This window comes from Gymnodraco acuticeps, unplaced genomic scaffold (genome assembly GCF_902827175.1).
Source record: "Gymnodraco acuticeps unplaced genomic scaffold, fGymAcu1.1, whole genome shotgun sequence".
Taxonomy (NCBI): Eukaryota; Metazoa; Chordata; class Actinopteri; order Perciformes; family Bathydraconidae; genus Gymnodraco; species Gymnodraco acuticeps.
The window spans coordinates 250,922-267,802 of record NW_022991213.1 but is presented as its reverse complement, the minus strand read 5'-3'; the positions used below and the strand labels follow the sequence as shown (position 1 = coordinate 267,802).

At 39.4% G+C, this 16,881-nt stretch overlaps 1 protein-coding gene across 4 annotated transcripts; it reads right to left on the bottom strand.

Annotated features, from left to right (window-relative positions):
- Positions 1 to 279: 279 nt before the first annotated feature.
- LOC117561356 (DEP domain-containing protein 7-like) lies at positions 280 to 15,841 on the bottom strand. 4 transcript variants are annotated; one of them, XM_034238652.1, is made up of 12 exons: positions 15,675 to 15,841; positions 14,460 to 14,645; positions 14,164 to 14,305; positions 13,969 to 14,064; positions 13,114 to 13,298; positions 12,719 to 12,920; positions 11,861 to 11,985; positions 11,169 to 11,330; positions 10,220 to 10,362; positions 6,612 to 6,737; positions 2,999 to 3,074; positions 280 to 1,318 (listed from the first exon to the last, which is right to left on the bottom strand). In XM_034238652.1, the coding sequence occupies exons 1-12, from the start codon at positions 15,739 to 15,741 to the stop codon at positions 1,122 to 1,124; spliced, it is 1,707 nt and encodes a 568-aa protein (XP_034094543.1). In that variant the 5' UTR covers positions 15,742 to 15,841; the 3' UTR covers positions 280 to 1,121. The 4 variants fall into 4 exon arrangements, with proteins under 4 accessions (XP_034094543.1, XP_034094544.1, XP_034094545.1 ...); XM_034238653.1 differs by having other exon boundaries at positions 11,864 to 11,985; XM_034238654.1 differs by lacking the exon at positions 2,999 to 3,074.
- Between the last annotated feature and the right edge of the window lie 1,040 nt (positions 15,842 to 16,881).

Sequence of the window (16,881 nt, the reverse complement as noted above, 5' to 3'; positions counted from 1 at the left end):
TCCACTAAAATAGAGTTATTTCTGTGTAGACTTAAATGGTTGAAGCGCATGTATGGCATATAAACCACAAGTTCCGAATGGTAATTACTACAAGAATCAATTTGATATTAAAGGATATGTGCAATACACAAAGTTAAATCTGGTTGTTACCGATGTGAGCTACTTTAACCAAATGACATACACCCACTGTCAAGTTCTTCAGGGTTTTGGCATGTATATAGTGATTTAGCCCGAACTTGAGAGGCTGGAGGGCAATAGAGGACGCTTGGACAACTCAGATTCTTTCTTTTTGTCTTTATTTTCTGCTCAGCAGTTATTTATAAAGACACTTTTCATCAGATTATCATCAGGTTGAAAACCTTCAAACACAGAGGACAAACAAAAGTTAGCACACACGCAAACAAAATCACAAACATTTTGTATGCCTCATTGCATTATTTATAATAATAATAATTCAGTCTATATTCTACAAAACATCATTAATGAATGAATAAGAAAGTCTCTTTCTCTACTTGAAACCAAGCAACCCAGAAAACCTCACTGAACACCATTTGCGCTGTCTAAAAATATACCCTAACAAAACGGAGCGCACACAAACCACGCTGCGTAAAAGCCGTCGATTGCGCAACAGCACTCTCACACAATAAGGCATACACATAATTATTTATCTGTCCGTTTTTCACAGATATTATTATTTTTCTTTCAATATTGACTTTCGTCTCGACACCCACCAGACAAAACTGAATACTTAACATAAGACTTTTTTTTTCTGATGGACTATCTCTCATTGATTCTATTCTATTTGTTTTGTATTACCCTTACACACCCAATGAAACAAATAAGCTTAATCACAGAAACATTTGTTATATGCAAGACAAACACTTATCAACACTTTATTTATTTTGTCAATAACAAAGCAAATACACACATATACAAGCAATTGTATGCTGGAAGAATCTTTGCCCTCTCCCATAAGACTTTTTGTAAGTCTCACATAGTTAAATCAGTTAGCTTGGGACGAAAGAAAATGACCAAAGATGGTAATAACAGGCTCCTGGTGAAACTGACTGTAGAAGACTGAGAGATAAAGACTATGTGCCCGTGTAATTGTCTTCACAAAACTAAAGCACATTAACAGCAGATTCACCAAAGTACTTGTTAAATATATCAGGGTGCGCTTGATAAAACTGTCCGAGTAGGCGCTTTTTCTCCTTGGCAGAGATCTTGGGGTCCTGGTGGATGCTGTTCAGCAGAGTCCACAGGGCCTGGTTGGTGATCTCCTTTGAGTCAGTGGAGACCTGCTGACAGAACGTAAAACCTGAAGGATGGAGACGGAGAAGTGTTAAGAAGGAAGGAGCTTTGATTAAAAGTGCCACATTGCACTCAATTAGTAGTTTTGGCAACTTAGAGGCAATACAACATTGCTTTTAAGGGAAATGTGTTAGCAGGCAAATGCCGACCTGCAACTCCAGCAGGTATCATCAATTGTATTTTCTGGCCAACTGTCAAATGCATGTCTATATTCAGTTTTCTTTAAACTCTCTTTTGGTCTCCTCCATCTCTGTACTTTGTAAAGCATTATACCTTATTTGAGATTGATAAGAGCAGAAAGAGTGAACCAAAACAAATAAAGGTTATGGAATGTAAAACCCCAAAAATGAGCTGTATAACACTTAGATACTCTGCAGGTCTGCAGGGAAACTCACATTTATGAGAAAGTTGTCTAAATCTATGACTCTTTAATAAGTATGAGTTAGTGTTACACTACATTTCACCATTTACTGTCAACAATCCCCACTTCTGTTCAGTGAGTCCCTATAAGAATGTTGAACATTTCTTTAGTTTTTACTAAAATAGTAACAGTGCATTTTGGAAGTGGACACTTTACCTTACAGTTAACTGCTGCAGGGAATATTTCCATCAAGGTTTAATGGTTGTAAAATAGAAATACGCCAAAGTGTAATATGCATAAGTCTGTGAGTTCTTAAATTATGTTTAATGAACAATTTAAAGGAGACCTATCATGCTATATTTGAATAATATATTGTAGGGCCATACCTATATAAAAAAGGTATATTTATACGTTTTTGTTTTCAAAATACCAAACAGATCATGCATTTTAGCCATGCCTCATTTCGCTCTATTTTCCTCTCCTCCACCCTGTCTTTGCATGCGCTGCAGCTGACCACGCCCCCCTGCAAAGGAGGGGGCCGAGTTACGAGCGTCATGTTACCATGCTGTTACCATGCTGTTACCATGCTGTTACCATGCTGTTACCATGCTGTTACCATGCTGTTACCATGCTGTTACCATGCTGTTACCATGCTGTTACCATGCCACGCAACCTCTCATTCCCCTGATAGGTGGAGAGTTGCCCATATAGGCGGAGCTCCTCGTCACTGACGTCAGACTATTTTCAAATCTGTATCAGTCTGTATCAGATCCGTTAAAGCCCCGTTTTTAGAGATTTGGGTAAGGAGGAAAAGAGAGAGGGTTGTGTTTTCTGACACTTGGTGAGTTCCCTGACACACCGGGGACACATATTCATGTATAAAAGACGTACAAAAGTGCATTTTGCATGATAGGTCCCCTTTAACCTAATAATAATAATACATATTATTTATCAAGCGCTGTATCAAATGCTCAAAGACGCTTTACAGCGGTAAGAACAAATAAGATAAGATAAGAAGTCTTATTAAAATCGAGCAATAAAACCACATTTGTGACAAGGACATGTCATCAATCACACGTTAAAAGCCAGTCTAAAAAGGTGAGTTTTGGTCAGTGTTTTGAAGGTGGGGACGTCAGTACAATCAAATTTGTTGTGGGAGTGAGTTCCAGAGGGTGGGGGCAGCGGTGGAGAGTACTCTGTCACCCCAGGTCCGGTGCTTGAGGAAACAGAACCGGACCTGGGGTGACAGGTGCTTGAGGAAACAGTGACGGACTGTATATTTTTGTGTTAGATTGCCGTTGGATTGACCCTCATGAACAGCCTTACCGTTCACATCAGGCTGCTCCCCCTGTATGAGGCCGGCCAGCTTCTCACTCACTACTTTGTGCAGAGCCCCTGGTATCTGGAGAGCGGAGAGGAAAGTCTTAACATCAACTTATATAATGGCAGAGATTGGTTTGTCGATTAAATAACACTTAAAAAAGTATTTTCTTGAACTTGAGTTGTAGAAGTCTTTTCAATTCCCACTTATCCTATTCAGTGAATGTCTGAGACGGTAATTTCTTGCAACACAATATATATGAGGTCAAGCTATCACAACATATGCTATTTAATCGACTTTTTTTAGGAATGCTTGTTATATAGCTTTAACTGAAATCTCATAACTGAATTATATTATGATGACTTTCAGTTTTGAGAATGCTATCTCAAATGGTTAACATGGTCAAAAGTATACCTGCTTTATTAGCATGATAGAATAGTCATTGTGAGCATGTTAGCATTTAGCTTTTAAGTGCATAGCATCACAGATCTTCTTAGCAACTAGCAGCTGTGTACACTCTTAAGTAGGGTTGCCAACCGTCCCGTATTAGCCGGGCGGGACGCCCCGTATTTGAGCCAAAAGGGGCGTGTCCCATACGGGACTTTGTTTGTCCCGGACTCCCGTGTAAAGGGAAAAATAAAAAATATTTTTATATTTGCGCCATGCGTCTATGGTTTGCGCGCAATGCAGTGTGTCTGGCTCATGGATGTATAATAAGAACTGGATACAGCGTGGGAGGCGGAGCCTCATTCATTCCTATGAGAGTTGCTCAATGGCGCATGATGACAAAATGGCCCAACTTTTGAGAGAGCGAAACATCACAGATTACCCGGCATGCCTGAGAAGTGCAACCCGTATGTGCACTCAGAGCATGCGCAACTTTAACCACGCCGCCCAAAAGGCTCGTTCACATTAAGCACGTGCATTTGCGTACACGTAACAGCACCGCGCGTTCATGACAGCATGGTACTGGATTTATATTAACGAGGCGGCAGTTAGCAGCTGGCGGCTAGCTAGTAAATTATGCTAAGTTACATATCAATCGTTATGTACTTTTATATTACGCTGACATCAGGATCTAGTGATATCCAAGCAACAGAGCTTCATTTAGCATGATACTTGTGTGGGTTGTACATGAAACCACTTGGTAATATATACAAATGTATATGTTGAAGCCTGTTATGATCAATTGTGAGTTAAAACTTTATCTAAAAAGTAAAGCTGATGATGGATTACCGTGGTGGAGTTAAAATAACAATAGCCTATTTCTTTTTGAAATGTGATGGAATAAAAGGATAGTAACTGTGATTATTCATGTTAAGTAGCCCACAAGTAACTAAAACAATTGCAAGTGCAATAAGAAGCTACAGGAACGTTAATCTACGTCGGTAATATTAACTTTATTTAATACAACATTTACGGTACAACATTTACATCATACAGCCCATGTAGTATAATATTTTACAAATGATGAATTACAGCAAACATGTGCAATATATCCATTATTACAGCTCCGTGGGCTGGCAGTAAGGCGATATGGTCCGTTGTTATTGTGCATCCATGGGTAGAGAAACTCATGTAGTACTGAACACGTAACCTGAACGTGCCGGGCAGCGCGGTCCCGTGGGTTAGATGCACGTTCATAATGCCGAGGGAAATAACTCTCAGAATAACGTTATTAGCACATGTTTACAACTTGAGGAACGAATGTTTTTAATAAGGGCTATACAAACGTTCATACTGGGTAGTTTATTTAGTTTAAAAAAAATTATCCAACGAGTTACAGACCACTCTTTCTCAATGTAAGTCAATGGGAAAAAGTGTTTCCGGGCCCAGCAACCTAAAGGAAGTGTAGTACCGCCGTTTGACCAGCACGAATATTCCCATCAGACTCCGGCGCACTTCCGCACGTCAATTTGCGTACGTAACAGCACCGTGCGTTCATGACAGCATGGATTTGATATTAACAAGGCGGCAGTTAGCAGCTAGCTAGTAATTATGCTAATGTACACATCAATCGTTATGTACTTATATTACGCTGTAACAGGATCTAGTGATATCCAACAGAGCTTAATTTAGCATGAAATAATTATTGCACTGTGTATATATATATATATATATATATATATATATATATATATATATATATACACACACAGTGCAATAAGATTCTTAGTGCAATAATAAGCTACAGGGACGTTAATCTAACGTCGGTAATATTAACTTTATTTAATACAACAATTACGGTACAAGATTTAATCATACAGCCCATAGTATAATATTTTACAAATGATGAATTACAGCAAAAAATTGCAATATAGCCATTATTACAGCTCCGTGGGATGGCAGTAAGGCGATATGGTCCGTTCTTATTGTGCATCCATGGGTAAACACGTAACATGAACGTGCCGGGCGGCGCGGTCCCGTGGGTTAGATGCGCGTTCATAATGCAGAGGGAAATAACTCTCAGAATAACGTTATTAGCACAGTTTTACAACTTGAGGAACGAATGTTTTTAATAAGGGCTATACAAGTGTTCATACTGAGTAGTTTATTTAGTTTACAAAAAATTATCCAACGAGTTACAGACCACTCTTTCCCCATGTAAGTCAATGGGAAAAAGTGTTTCCGGGCCCAGCAACCTAAAGGAAGTGTAGTACCGCCGTTTGGCCACTACGAATATTCTCATCAGACTCCGGCGCACTTCCTGGGGGCTTGGCGCGGCATCATTGTTTGTGTGGCATGTCAGCCTGTTCAGTCGTGTGGGGAAATGAGCGCTGCCGGTGGAGGAGGTGATGATGAAAGAGGAGAAGAGAGAGAGGATGTGGTTCTGGGCCCTGGCCCTTCTAAAAAGAAAAGACTTGTGTCTTACAACAAACAGTGGGAAGAAAAACACAGTTGGGTAAAGCCCATGAGTGGAGATCTGTCTCGGGTCTTCTGCACCTTGTGTCGGAGGGAGTTTTCAATAGGTCACGGTGGAGAAAACGACCTGAAACAGCATGCTGGCACAGAAATGCACAAGCGAGCAACACAAAATAAAGGTGCATCAAATATAACTAAATTCTTCGGCAGTTCAACTGCAGAACAAGACAAAGTTGCTGCATGTGAGGTAACATCAGTGTATCACACAGTTAAGCATGGTTTGAGTTACAACAGCATGGAGTGCACTGCAGTCCATGCTGTAATAAAGTAACAAAAAAAAGTAACTAAATCCGCCAGAAACCCGAAAATCTTCGCGCGCACACGTGCGGGGGACACATGCATGTGTCCCGTTTCTCCATTTCTGGAAGTTGGCAACCCTACTCTTAAGTGACCAAAATCACTTCATTTTTCACTCGTTCACTACTCTTTCTAAAAACTGTATAACTGTTCTGTTGAAGTGAGCAGTAAATTAGATTTATGAAATATATGATTCATAGTACATTTGTGTATCGACAGGCCTGGAATCACACAAATGTATTTTTTTAAACAAAATGTGTTGCATTGTTGAATTATCAACTAAAAGTACTGTTAAACACAATTTTTTTTTATTTAGTTGGGGGATTTTTTCAAGTGCATTACATAGTGTATATTCACCCTAAACAGAGGAGAAATATAATATATGCAGACATTCCTTACCTTGAACATCTCCTTAATGTTGCTGAGCATGAACACCACCATCAGGTCCTCTTTGTCCTTAGATAGAACCCTGCTGTGGAGCATCGCCCTGAAGAAAGACCTCTTCACCGCCTGTCTGTTCTCCATCTTGACAATCAACCGCACATCTTTAATGTCAAATAAAGCTAGGTATGCACTGGCAATTGACAATTATCGAGACATGTTGAATTTTGTTTTGAAAGTCTTAAAAATGATATCAGTACGGTTCATCATAAAGCAAAAAATGGTCTGTGCAACACGTGTGCTAAACACTTCCCAAAATAAAAAAGGTATGGACACACAGGTGGCCATAAGGACGTGGACTTGTCTATTGTGCCATTAGAATGGGAGATAAGCTAGCTTTGAATAGATCATAGGGGAATTGGAAAACAATAACTAATTGGGATAATTTCGACTGAAACTATGGTCACGATATGGGAGGGATATACAGTTTAATTCTTACAGTACAATTTCCATAATTGTTCTCATCAATAATAAATAATTAAAATTATCATGTTTCCTTTTAGAGGAACTGTATCAAACAAATGTGTTTTTTTAAGTCTGTAAAACACGTTTTTTGTCGGCCGAGATATATCTGCAGCTCTGCAGTACTTGATTCAAATTGTTAACAGATATTTAGCATTTAATTAACATTGTGGTGCGGTTTGAATAATGCACTAGTACAGCGGTTCTCAAACTCTGGTCCGGACCGAGAGTACTGCAGGTGGTCCGTGGAAAAAAGCTAAATAAAATCCACTTTTATTATCAAGGATTTTTGGGGACCACCTCATATGTGACTTGCTCTATCGAAATCAGTCGCATTGACCCCTGAAGACATATTTTGAGTTGTATACACAAACTGTTGGAAAGAGGAGATTCCTAGCTTTCTAATGATATCTGGATTGTTTGTGTACTCCAAATATTAAGCAAAATATGCAGTCCTCGTAAGGGGGTGAACAGTTAGGACGATTCTAAGGGCCCAAACAATTTTAGAACATTAAGAAAAAGATGTTTAAGTAACCTTTCATCATTCATCAATAATTAACATTAATAGAACGTTATATTGATAATGTACTCACTAAATGTATGATTCATTTAACTTATTTTCTTCCAAAAGTTAATCATCCAAAGCCTCTGTACACCCCCTTCTATTTACATGTAATGGTTTGGTCCTGCCTCCAACCGCGGTGCTGCACCGACACTTTCTAGCAGAGAGTGAGAGCATGTGAGGAGGAGGGATGCTAGAACTTACTTATGTGTGTGCCATGTCTCAACGACTAACAAAGTCAGGCTTTCAAAAAAGAAAGGAAAGGAGAGAAAGACAAGAGAGAGGGACTAAAGGGCGACAGTACGTCACCCAGTTTTTCGAAATAAAAGGTGGGTGTGGTCCATGAGCATACTTGCCAACCTTGAGACCTCAGAAATCGGGAGCATTTCAAAACCACCGCACGGGGGGGGGGGGGGGGTCTTTTCATGGGGCCCAAAATCCCTGGCGGCGCCCCTGCTGATTACTATTGCCTTGCATTCATAATGTCAGCGGGAGGGAGGGGGAGCGGCGCGGAAGAGCAGAGTGCGAGTGAGAGGTGCCTGTCATCTTCCCTACAAGCTTCAAAAATGTATTTTACCGTGTGATTTTGGAAATTTAAATTTCATATTCTGAAAGACTTTGTTTATTTAAAATCTAACAACTATTTTTTTACGCAAATCCTTTGATATTGTAAACGTTGTGTTATGCGTCTCTTTCCTCCAATATCGGATGTTGAAAGAGCTGGAGCTGCAGTTCATGTTCGCTGATGCAGCTGTTGTGTTCTATGATTGTATGCTACAGATTTTAATATATGGTCAAGGACCAAAAGAAACAAATAAGTTGTCCGCCGTCCTCTTTGAGAAACATACACAACGCAGACAGACACCGGTCACACGTGCAACAACAGTATCAGATAGGCTTCAATTTACTTTTGATTATAAAAAAATATCGGCATTTTAACACTAAGTTTATATATGTACTTATTTTTACGTTTGGCATATGAGGTGGTCCGCGAAAATCCTTGATAATCAGTGGCGTTTCTATATGTACAAAAGTGGTGGGGCACACAAAACGTAGATTTCTATATAAGCTTCTGCAGTGAGGTTCATGGCTGGTGAGGCTCTGACTCTTCAGGTTTACAAATATTATATTTTGACCTAAATCAAAATATAATATTATTTTCAAAAGCCTCTTTAGTCTGATGCTTCAATTAATTTTAAACAGACAGTTCAACAGAAGGATACCCACAAAATGTAATTTTCTCATTTAAATATTTAATTGTTCTCTCTTAGTAAGATCCCATTTTCAATAAAATTGTGGTCTTACCTTGACTTGAAGATTAAGTCCATTTGCCTATCCTTCTGGACAAAAATCTCTATTACTTTTTTGTAAAAGTCCTCCTTATCTTCTTGTAGTTTCAAAAGTCTATCATAAATCTAAATGATGGATTTATGATTCGAAAATTATAAAAGTAGGGTAGACATGTGGATATTATCCGGCTGAACAAAACGTGCATTTATCTAACAGGTACGTTTCCCACAGATCTTATTTTGAGCTATTTTCTAAAATCCTATGGATAAATCTCATTGCTTTTTTGTGGAGGGAAGCCATGCGCAGCTTACTTCCTGGTTTTAGGACGCGTCTCTCTCCTCCTCTTCACCTGCTCTTCACACACCACACTTTTCGCGGCATACGTACTTACAGCCAATCAGCTCTGAATGATGTGAGATGACGTATGGTGGGGATGGCAGCTCTATGCCCCTATGGTCATTATTTTTTGCCACACACATTAAATAGGAAAATACTCTGAGCATGCGCAGTGTAGTTTTTATAGTCACCGTTCACTTAGACAGTGAGAGGGAGGGGCATGATCGGGTTTTGTCCCACATGGCTCTAAACAGCAGGCACACACTGTAGACACTAATTAGAAGAACACATACTAAAACAGCAATGTACAGACGAATCAGATGATTAAACATGATCTTAAAATATATTTTATATTTTAATTTATTTTTTGTATTTTGTTGTAATCATTATTTTAATACTTTCTGCTGACACTAGGTGGGGCTGTGCCCCACCTGCCCCTAATGACCAGTCGCCACTGTTGGTAATAAATAGTGGTCCGCATAAACAAAAAGTTTGAGAACCCCTGCACTAGTAGATATCTATAACATTGTGATCAATTGTTCAGCCCTAATATTGTTAACGATTGGGGAAATTGTTTGTTGCTCTACTTCAACCGACAACCAAAATATGTGACATACCTTGTAGCCTAAAATGCGCGGAAAATGACAACAGAAAGCTGACATTTGGTCTGATTCTAAAATTAGTTGTGCGGCTAAAGAAAATGGGGTCACAAACCGACCCATATTGAACAGATTCACAGAAAAACAAAACAAAAAAGGTGTATAGATTTGAAAACAAACCCTCATTTTAAAACTGCCACCTACTTCACTTAAGTGGAGAAGCTGTACTATGGGGATAATTTTCTATTTGGAGAAAAATATGAATGCACATTTTAAAAATACATTATCCAACATAACATACAGTGCCTTCTTCTCACCTCCTTGTCCAGTTTTATCCCCTGCGGGTCAGCTGCCAGGGCCATAAATGTGAGCACCTTGCGCAGCTGGTCTCTGCAGCCGGGGGGCAGCAGCTTCAGACACAGCTGCAGAGCCTCCAGAGCCATGTTCAGTTTAGCATTCACTGGGAGGCAAGAGACACAACATGTAAGAGATGTAAGATTATTAACATTTAAAGGTCTCCTATCATGCAATTTTTAGGCATATATTATGAGTCTCAGATAAATAAAAATATATAAAAACATGTCTATGATGTGTTTTGCTCAAAATACCAAACAGATCATGCATTTCAGACATCCCTCATATCCCTCTGTTTCAGCCCTGCTAGAGAAACGCTGATTTTGGGTCCTTAGCTTGAACAAAAAAAAAAGAAGGAGGGGGAGCTAATGTCTGCTCAGAATTCTACCGGCAGATGCAGTTAAATTCGGCAGTGATTAAACACCATATCATGTTCCAAACCACATCAAGGATTATTTCTGAAACAGTATGGAGCTCAAATGCTTTTTCTCTTGCCGGTTATACCACAAGGGGAGTTCCTTTTTTAATTTCCTGCTTTTTTACACATACTACAGGTTAGCTCTGAGTGTTAGCAATGGCGATTTAACGTCCAAAACAGTCGGGCATTGTTTCCGATAGCAACTCTCTGATAGGGCCGTGGGTGTAAAGCCAGCCCACATTTCCGATATTACGTCATATCGGACGCAAATCTGGATCAGCTCCGTTGTAGCCCCGTTTTTAGAGATTTGGGTACGGAGGAAAAGAGAGAGGGTTTTATTTTCTGACACTTTGTGAGTTCCCTGGCACCGGGGACACATATGTATAAAATACATCTAAAAGTGCATTTTGCATGATGGGTCCCCTTTAAGATAAGTTGGGTAAGGGCCTGTGTCCACATTACGCCTTTTTCTGGGATTCTGAGTCAGTTCTTACCCAGCAGGTCGGTGATGGCTGTGTAGATGTCAGTCATGTGTGGGGGCATCAGGGGGGGTCTGTCTGTGTGGCTGTAGTGTTTCACCAGGGTCCCGTACAGCAGCAGCTTACACTGAGCCACACCGCTCAGGGAGAGGCGAGGCTGCTCATCACTGCTGCTGCCTGGGGAGGAAACACAGAGACTCAGACAATGCACTGGAGACAGAATACACACTGACATGTATATTGTTAACAGAAGCAGTGACGTGCTGTCAACACAAACCTGAAGCACAGTATTAAAACATGAGAAAAACTTATCTAAGAGGCCCTGTTATGCTTTTTGGGGGACAGATGTCTGCGCATGTAAATGGTCTGCAAAGGCTAAAATCCCAAAGTTCCCTCCAGAAATGCATTTTCCTGGCGCTCCAACACATTGTACACAATATATTTGAGAAACCAGATACTTTCTTTGCTATAGAGTGATGCAGTGATAACAAACAATGGAATTTCTGCATTGGATTTTGAAATATTGCAGAAGATCAGTATTTACTGACATATTTTATGTCATAGAACCAAACATAAACGTATTTTCAGCTTGTGTTAACCATGGACCTTATTTAAGGCATGAATCGGAAGTGGTAAAATGCAAACTGATTTCAGGTTTAAGACTAATTCCTGCACCACTCTTTACTGATTCTCATCCAAGCCCTTGCCACCGTGTTCACTGCTGTCCTGATGTTGAGGCTCGCAGAGAGGCAGCTCCCGGCTCAGCTCCACCACCGGCTGATCAGGGAGGAAGTCCAGACAGTCCAGAGCTGCACCGAGCCACTCGTCCTCCCTGAGGTCAGGAGGAGCACAGCACAATCAGCAGATATTTAGAACTCAATTAATGTAAGCGCAATATTTGGGAAAGGCTAAATATGTCAAAAAATCATTCTGAATGAAGTATTGTGGTGCTAAAGAACGGTATTCTACAGACTTAAACAAATCCTAAAACATATATACGTTTCAATGGTAATGCGAACAATGTTTCATAAATGATCGTTGCCTCTAATATTGCGAATCATATGGCAATTGTCTCATCAGTCAAAATAATTGCAATAAGTCAATTCGTGCAGCCCTAATTTTTACAAATAAGAGCCCTACATTTCAAATCTTGCGTATGTAAAAGCACAAATGTATTTTTATCAAAAATATATTTTAAGTAGCAAATGTTAAACCGTTCAGTAAGTATAATACACTAACTAAAATCACTTGGGCATATGTAGTCAGTTAAACTACTACGCCCCTTTATGGTTTTATACACTATATTTAAAGGAAATTAGAATTCACAAGATTGACACCATCTTGTATCGTTCTGAATCTTTAAAAAACAAAGGGAATGGAGTCTTAATGTTAATCTAATACATCTGATAACAATAACATGTGCCTATATAGAAACCACTTGAGGAGGCTGTTACAGAGGAATGGATCATTTAAATATGTTAACACATCTGTCACAAGCTGCCGTAGCCTTGCGCACTATTTAGAGCTAATTTTTTATTTTAAGCAGCAAGATATTTGGAGCGTACTGAGAGTCCCTGAAGGCCCTGAGGATCTGCCGGGCCAGGTGGTTGCTGCTGTAGATCAGGTTGGGGTTACTGCGAGGCAGCAGGTTGGATGGAGAGGGGGGGGCGGGGGTCTGGCACCACTGTAGCACCCCCTCCAGCAGGGGGAGCTCCACCAGGTTTAACAGCCTGAGCAGAGTCTGCTCCTGCCAGATCTCGTCCACCACTGGGGAGAGGAAGAGACACAAAAAAAGACAATTAAAATATACCTTTTAGAGTTTAATGACTCCTTTTTGCACCAGTCTCCATTAAATATGGAACTTAATTACAGAACATATGGACATTCAAATATTGTCTGTAGTGATAGTTATGTTAAATGAGCAGGATGAAATACTCAAATGGTGAAATGAATGTCTCACATGACTGTGGTAGAGCGGTGTGGTTGGGCAGTCTGCAGGGAGTCAGGCTGTCCATCTGAGGGCCCAGAGACAGGCTGCCAGCAGCAGGAGAGAGGTGCTGCTCTGCCTGTAGGAACGTCTGGGTGCATTTGACAGGTGTTGAAAACTGAACATGCGGACCAGAGGGACATGTCTGCTCCTCCTGCCTGGAATGCAAAACAGAGCCATTTCATTTTATAATATTAAATAAATAAATATGCAAATGAAATGAATCCTCAAATAATATGTTAACGAGACAATATTGATCCAATAACAAACACTAACCAAATAAATAGTTGACTATTATTTCATGTACCCACATTTTCTTTTCAGGGTGCTTTTTTCATAATTCCAGATTCATTTATTTCAAGGAACTTTTAAATGATTGATTTGATTATATATTGTTTTTTTTCATTTCCTCACAAAAATCTTTAGGGGACCTAAGTCCAGATGTATTACTTCCAAGGGGCTTGCATTTCATAAATCCACATTTATTTATTTAGAACAGGGGAGTTTTATTTTATAATTCTAAATGTATTTATTTCAGGGGACTTGCATTTCATAAATCCATTTTTTTTTTTTGAGACTTATCTAAAAATTCCACATTTATGTATTTCGGTGAATTTTCTAATGCCTAAATCAGGATTCATTCACAACTGCTTTTAATTATTCAATAGACAGGCTAGACAGGTTAGAATTCAACCATTTTGGAGGCTGTAGATATTTCTGACGTGGTAACGGACTGCATTATCTGAGGTTTTTTAAATGTAGTTATGCCACTAGTAAACAGGTAACTGTGTATGTAATGTTTGCTATGAAAATAAAATGATTTAGTACCTGTCTGTAGGAGCACTGCAGAACAGTCTTTGGATCCCCTTCACAAGCACTCCTTTTTCCAACTCATCCACCGAAGGAGAACACATACCTGCAAACCTGTGTGTAGAATGGCAGCATGTCAACATTCACAAAAACCTGAATATAAACATTGTGACTGCCAGAAAAACACGTTTTGTGTGTTTGTTTGTTTATTACCTGTAAAGCGCACTCTTCCTGTCCTGAAACACATCCTGCTTCTTGTCTTTGCCAAACACTTTGGTACCCACTGTCTCAAACACATTACAGTCCAACAGAGCCTGGCACACACACACCACTTTGTCCCGTGTAACATCAGCACCTGAAATTAACCAAGCAGAAAGGGGAAATGCATGGTTTTGGTCTATCAATAAATAGAAAATTGTCTCAAGTCAAATTAAAACCCTCAAAAGAAAATTCCCCCAATGATTTAATGTAGAATGGAATAGACACATTTAAAATCCACAAACACACACCCTCAAAGGCTTTCCCACAGCTGATGTGTTCTGTCAGCACATCCACAGCCTCTGAGCCCAGGAAGCAGTCGCTGTGAGACTTGAGGTGGACTCGTCGACGCGTCACTGTCACAGAGGACCTGAGGTGGGAGAGGAGGCTGCTCCACATGGAGGACGACTGGACCGGTTTACTGGCCACACCAGGAGCTAGGAGGAGACACAGAGACAGTCAAAGCAGTGGATTTGTACAGATTACACTGTGTGCAATTGGGGGAGAACAAAGGGGGTCCAAGATTTAAAATGTTTCTTTGACATACACTACCAGTCAAAGGTTTGGACAAAAAGTGTTTTATTTATTTAAAAATGTTCTACATTGTAGATTTATACTGAAGACATCAAAACTATAAAAGAACACATGTGGAATTATCTAGTCAACAAAAAAGTGTTACAAAAAAATCCAGAATATGATTTATATGTTGCTGGCTACTGCAGAATGGATTTTTTAACACTTTTTTGTTAACTAGATAATTCCACATGTGTTCTTTCATAGTTTTGATGTCCTCAGTATTAATCTGAAAAGTAGTCAAACATTTAAATAAACAGAAAACATGAATGAGAAGGTGTCCAAACGTTTGACTGGTACTGTATACAATTTTAAGAAGTGTTATTGGTGGATTGGAATGAGGACAGAGTAGATAATTACACGATCAGGAAAAAACAAGAAACAATCAAAAAGTGTCCCAAAGAAGTTAATGATCAGCGCATGCATCATTTTTGGTGGAGGATTCTTTATGACGATACATATTCATTAAGTCAATATTAACATTGCATTTTATGTTTCCTTACTGTGCAAATAAACCTTTATGCAAGTGTTTTCATTTATTTACAAATTATACTTTGAAAAAGTAAGTCAGCCATATTAAAAGCGGTGGGGACCCAGCGTAAATCACACTTAGCCTAACAGATAAACAAGGTTACAGGATCATTTGTGAGATCAAAAGCATGGAGAAGAGGACAGGCTAGTGGAGGAATGCAAAGACATACATTCTAACTAACCAATGTCAGCAGGGTAAGGGTTGTTTGTTAATAGGTGGGGATTACAATTTTAGGGAAGATTTTGTGTGTTTTGTTTAGTGTATCCTAGTTGCCTTTGATAATAATCAGGCGCATGAAGAGCAGGCCTCCATTAGCTGCAGAAGTCTCAACACGTCGTTGAAATGCGTTTGATTTACTCACCTTGAGGACGCACACACAACTTGTCTGCCAGGTTTAACGCGGCGGCTCTTTCTTTAATTGAAGACATGTCTGCCAGACGATGGAACAGCAGTGGCAAACGCACTTCCTACTTTGATAACAGGTGTGTAGACCACCAGGTGAAACAGAGCACGTCCATCGCAGAGGCCACTTCAGTAACGGTGCAATTATAAGTATATCGCTAGATGGCGCCAATGGCTAAATCACAGTGGCCTCTCTCACACAGGACTGTGCAGTGCTTGCTGCCTGATCGTTTTATTCCAGGTTTGTTTTATAGCCTATACGGTCTGTTTATACATATGGCTATGTCCACTGTGTTGACTTGTCTTCAAATACATGTTTTTAAAAAGTCTCAAAAAACGATTGAATGGAAAATGGGAATAGGAAGTCAAAACAGTTCTGACTCAGTCAGTAGCCTAATGCCGATGCTGCCCCGATGCCGATGATTGAGTATCCTATGTATAGGTTTTTATTGTCCCTTGAATTATGAAATCCAACAAATACTTATATTTTGATAAGTAAATTAGCAATGCAAATAAATAGGCAATATGTGACCTACTCGAGGAGTGCATACGAGTGTTAGCAATAGCATTATCATCTGTGTTTTTAGGCAGGTATTGTAAATCAAGTTTTTCACACATTTTTTCGCCTCGAGGCTGCTGGTGTCACTTTACGGCTGGTAGCCGGTGTGCGAATATGGTAAAATATATCGTTTAAATGACCAACAGCGAAAATAAACTTGGCAAATAAATCACTTAACCTATGACAACAATTATCGTTGCCGTACATTTGAAGAGCACTGCATTCATGAAAACTTCCCTTTTTCCACTTTTTTAAAAACGTGTATAAACAATTTTAAATCAGTTAAAACGTTTTTTTTCAAAAAAGATGTAGATATTTGAATTTTTCCTAACATGTTTGTCATTATTTTAACCACCTAATTAGTTTTTTTGAACAACACTCTTCTGCTAAAGCTGTGCCTCAAAGGCAGTTTACTCTTGGCTTCTCCTGATGATAAGGCCCGAGGGCGCTCTTTGAAAACTACTCGTCTGGCCTTCCCCTTGTTCGCTAGTTTGGCTAACTATTAAAGGTAATGTAGCAACATTAACAATTCAACATTTACCAGAATATTCCGTTAAAACCATTACACATATAAACCCCTAGACAAATTAAGATATTTTTTAACAAA

Excerpts from the sequence above, each read along its gene's own strand:
- LOC117561356 (XM_034238652.1), bottom strand. The coding sequence starts at position 15,741 with ATGTCTTCAATTAAAGAAAGAGCCGCCGCGTTAAACCTGGCAGACAAG. Across the intron at positions 14,646-15,674 it reads GTTGTGTGTGCGTCCTCAAG|CTCCTGGTGTGGCCAGTAAA; the intron begins GTGAGTAAATCA and ends GTCTCCTCCTAG. Across the intron at positions 11,986-12,718 it reads AGGGCCTTCAGGGACTCTCA|GGAGGACGAGTGGCTCGGTG; the intron begins GTACGCTCCAAA and ends TCCTGACCTCAG.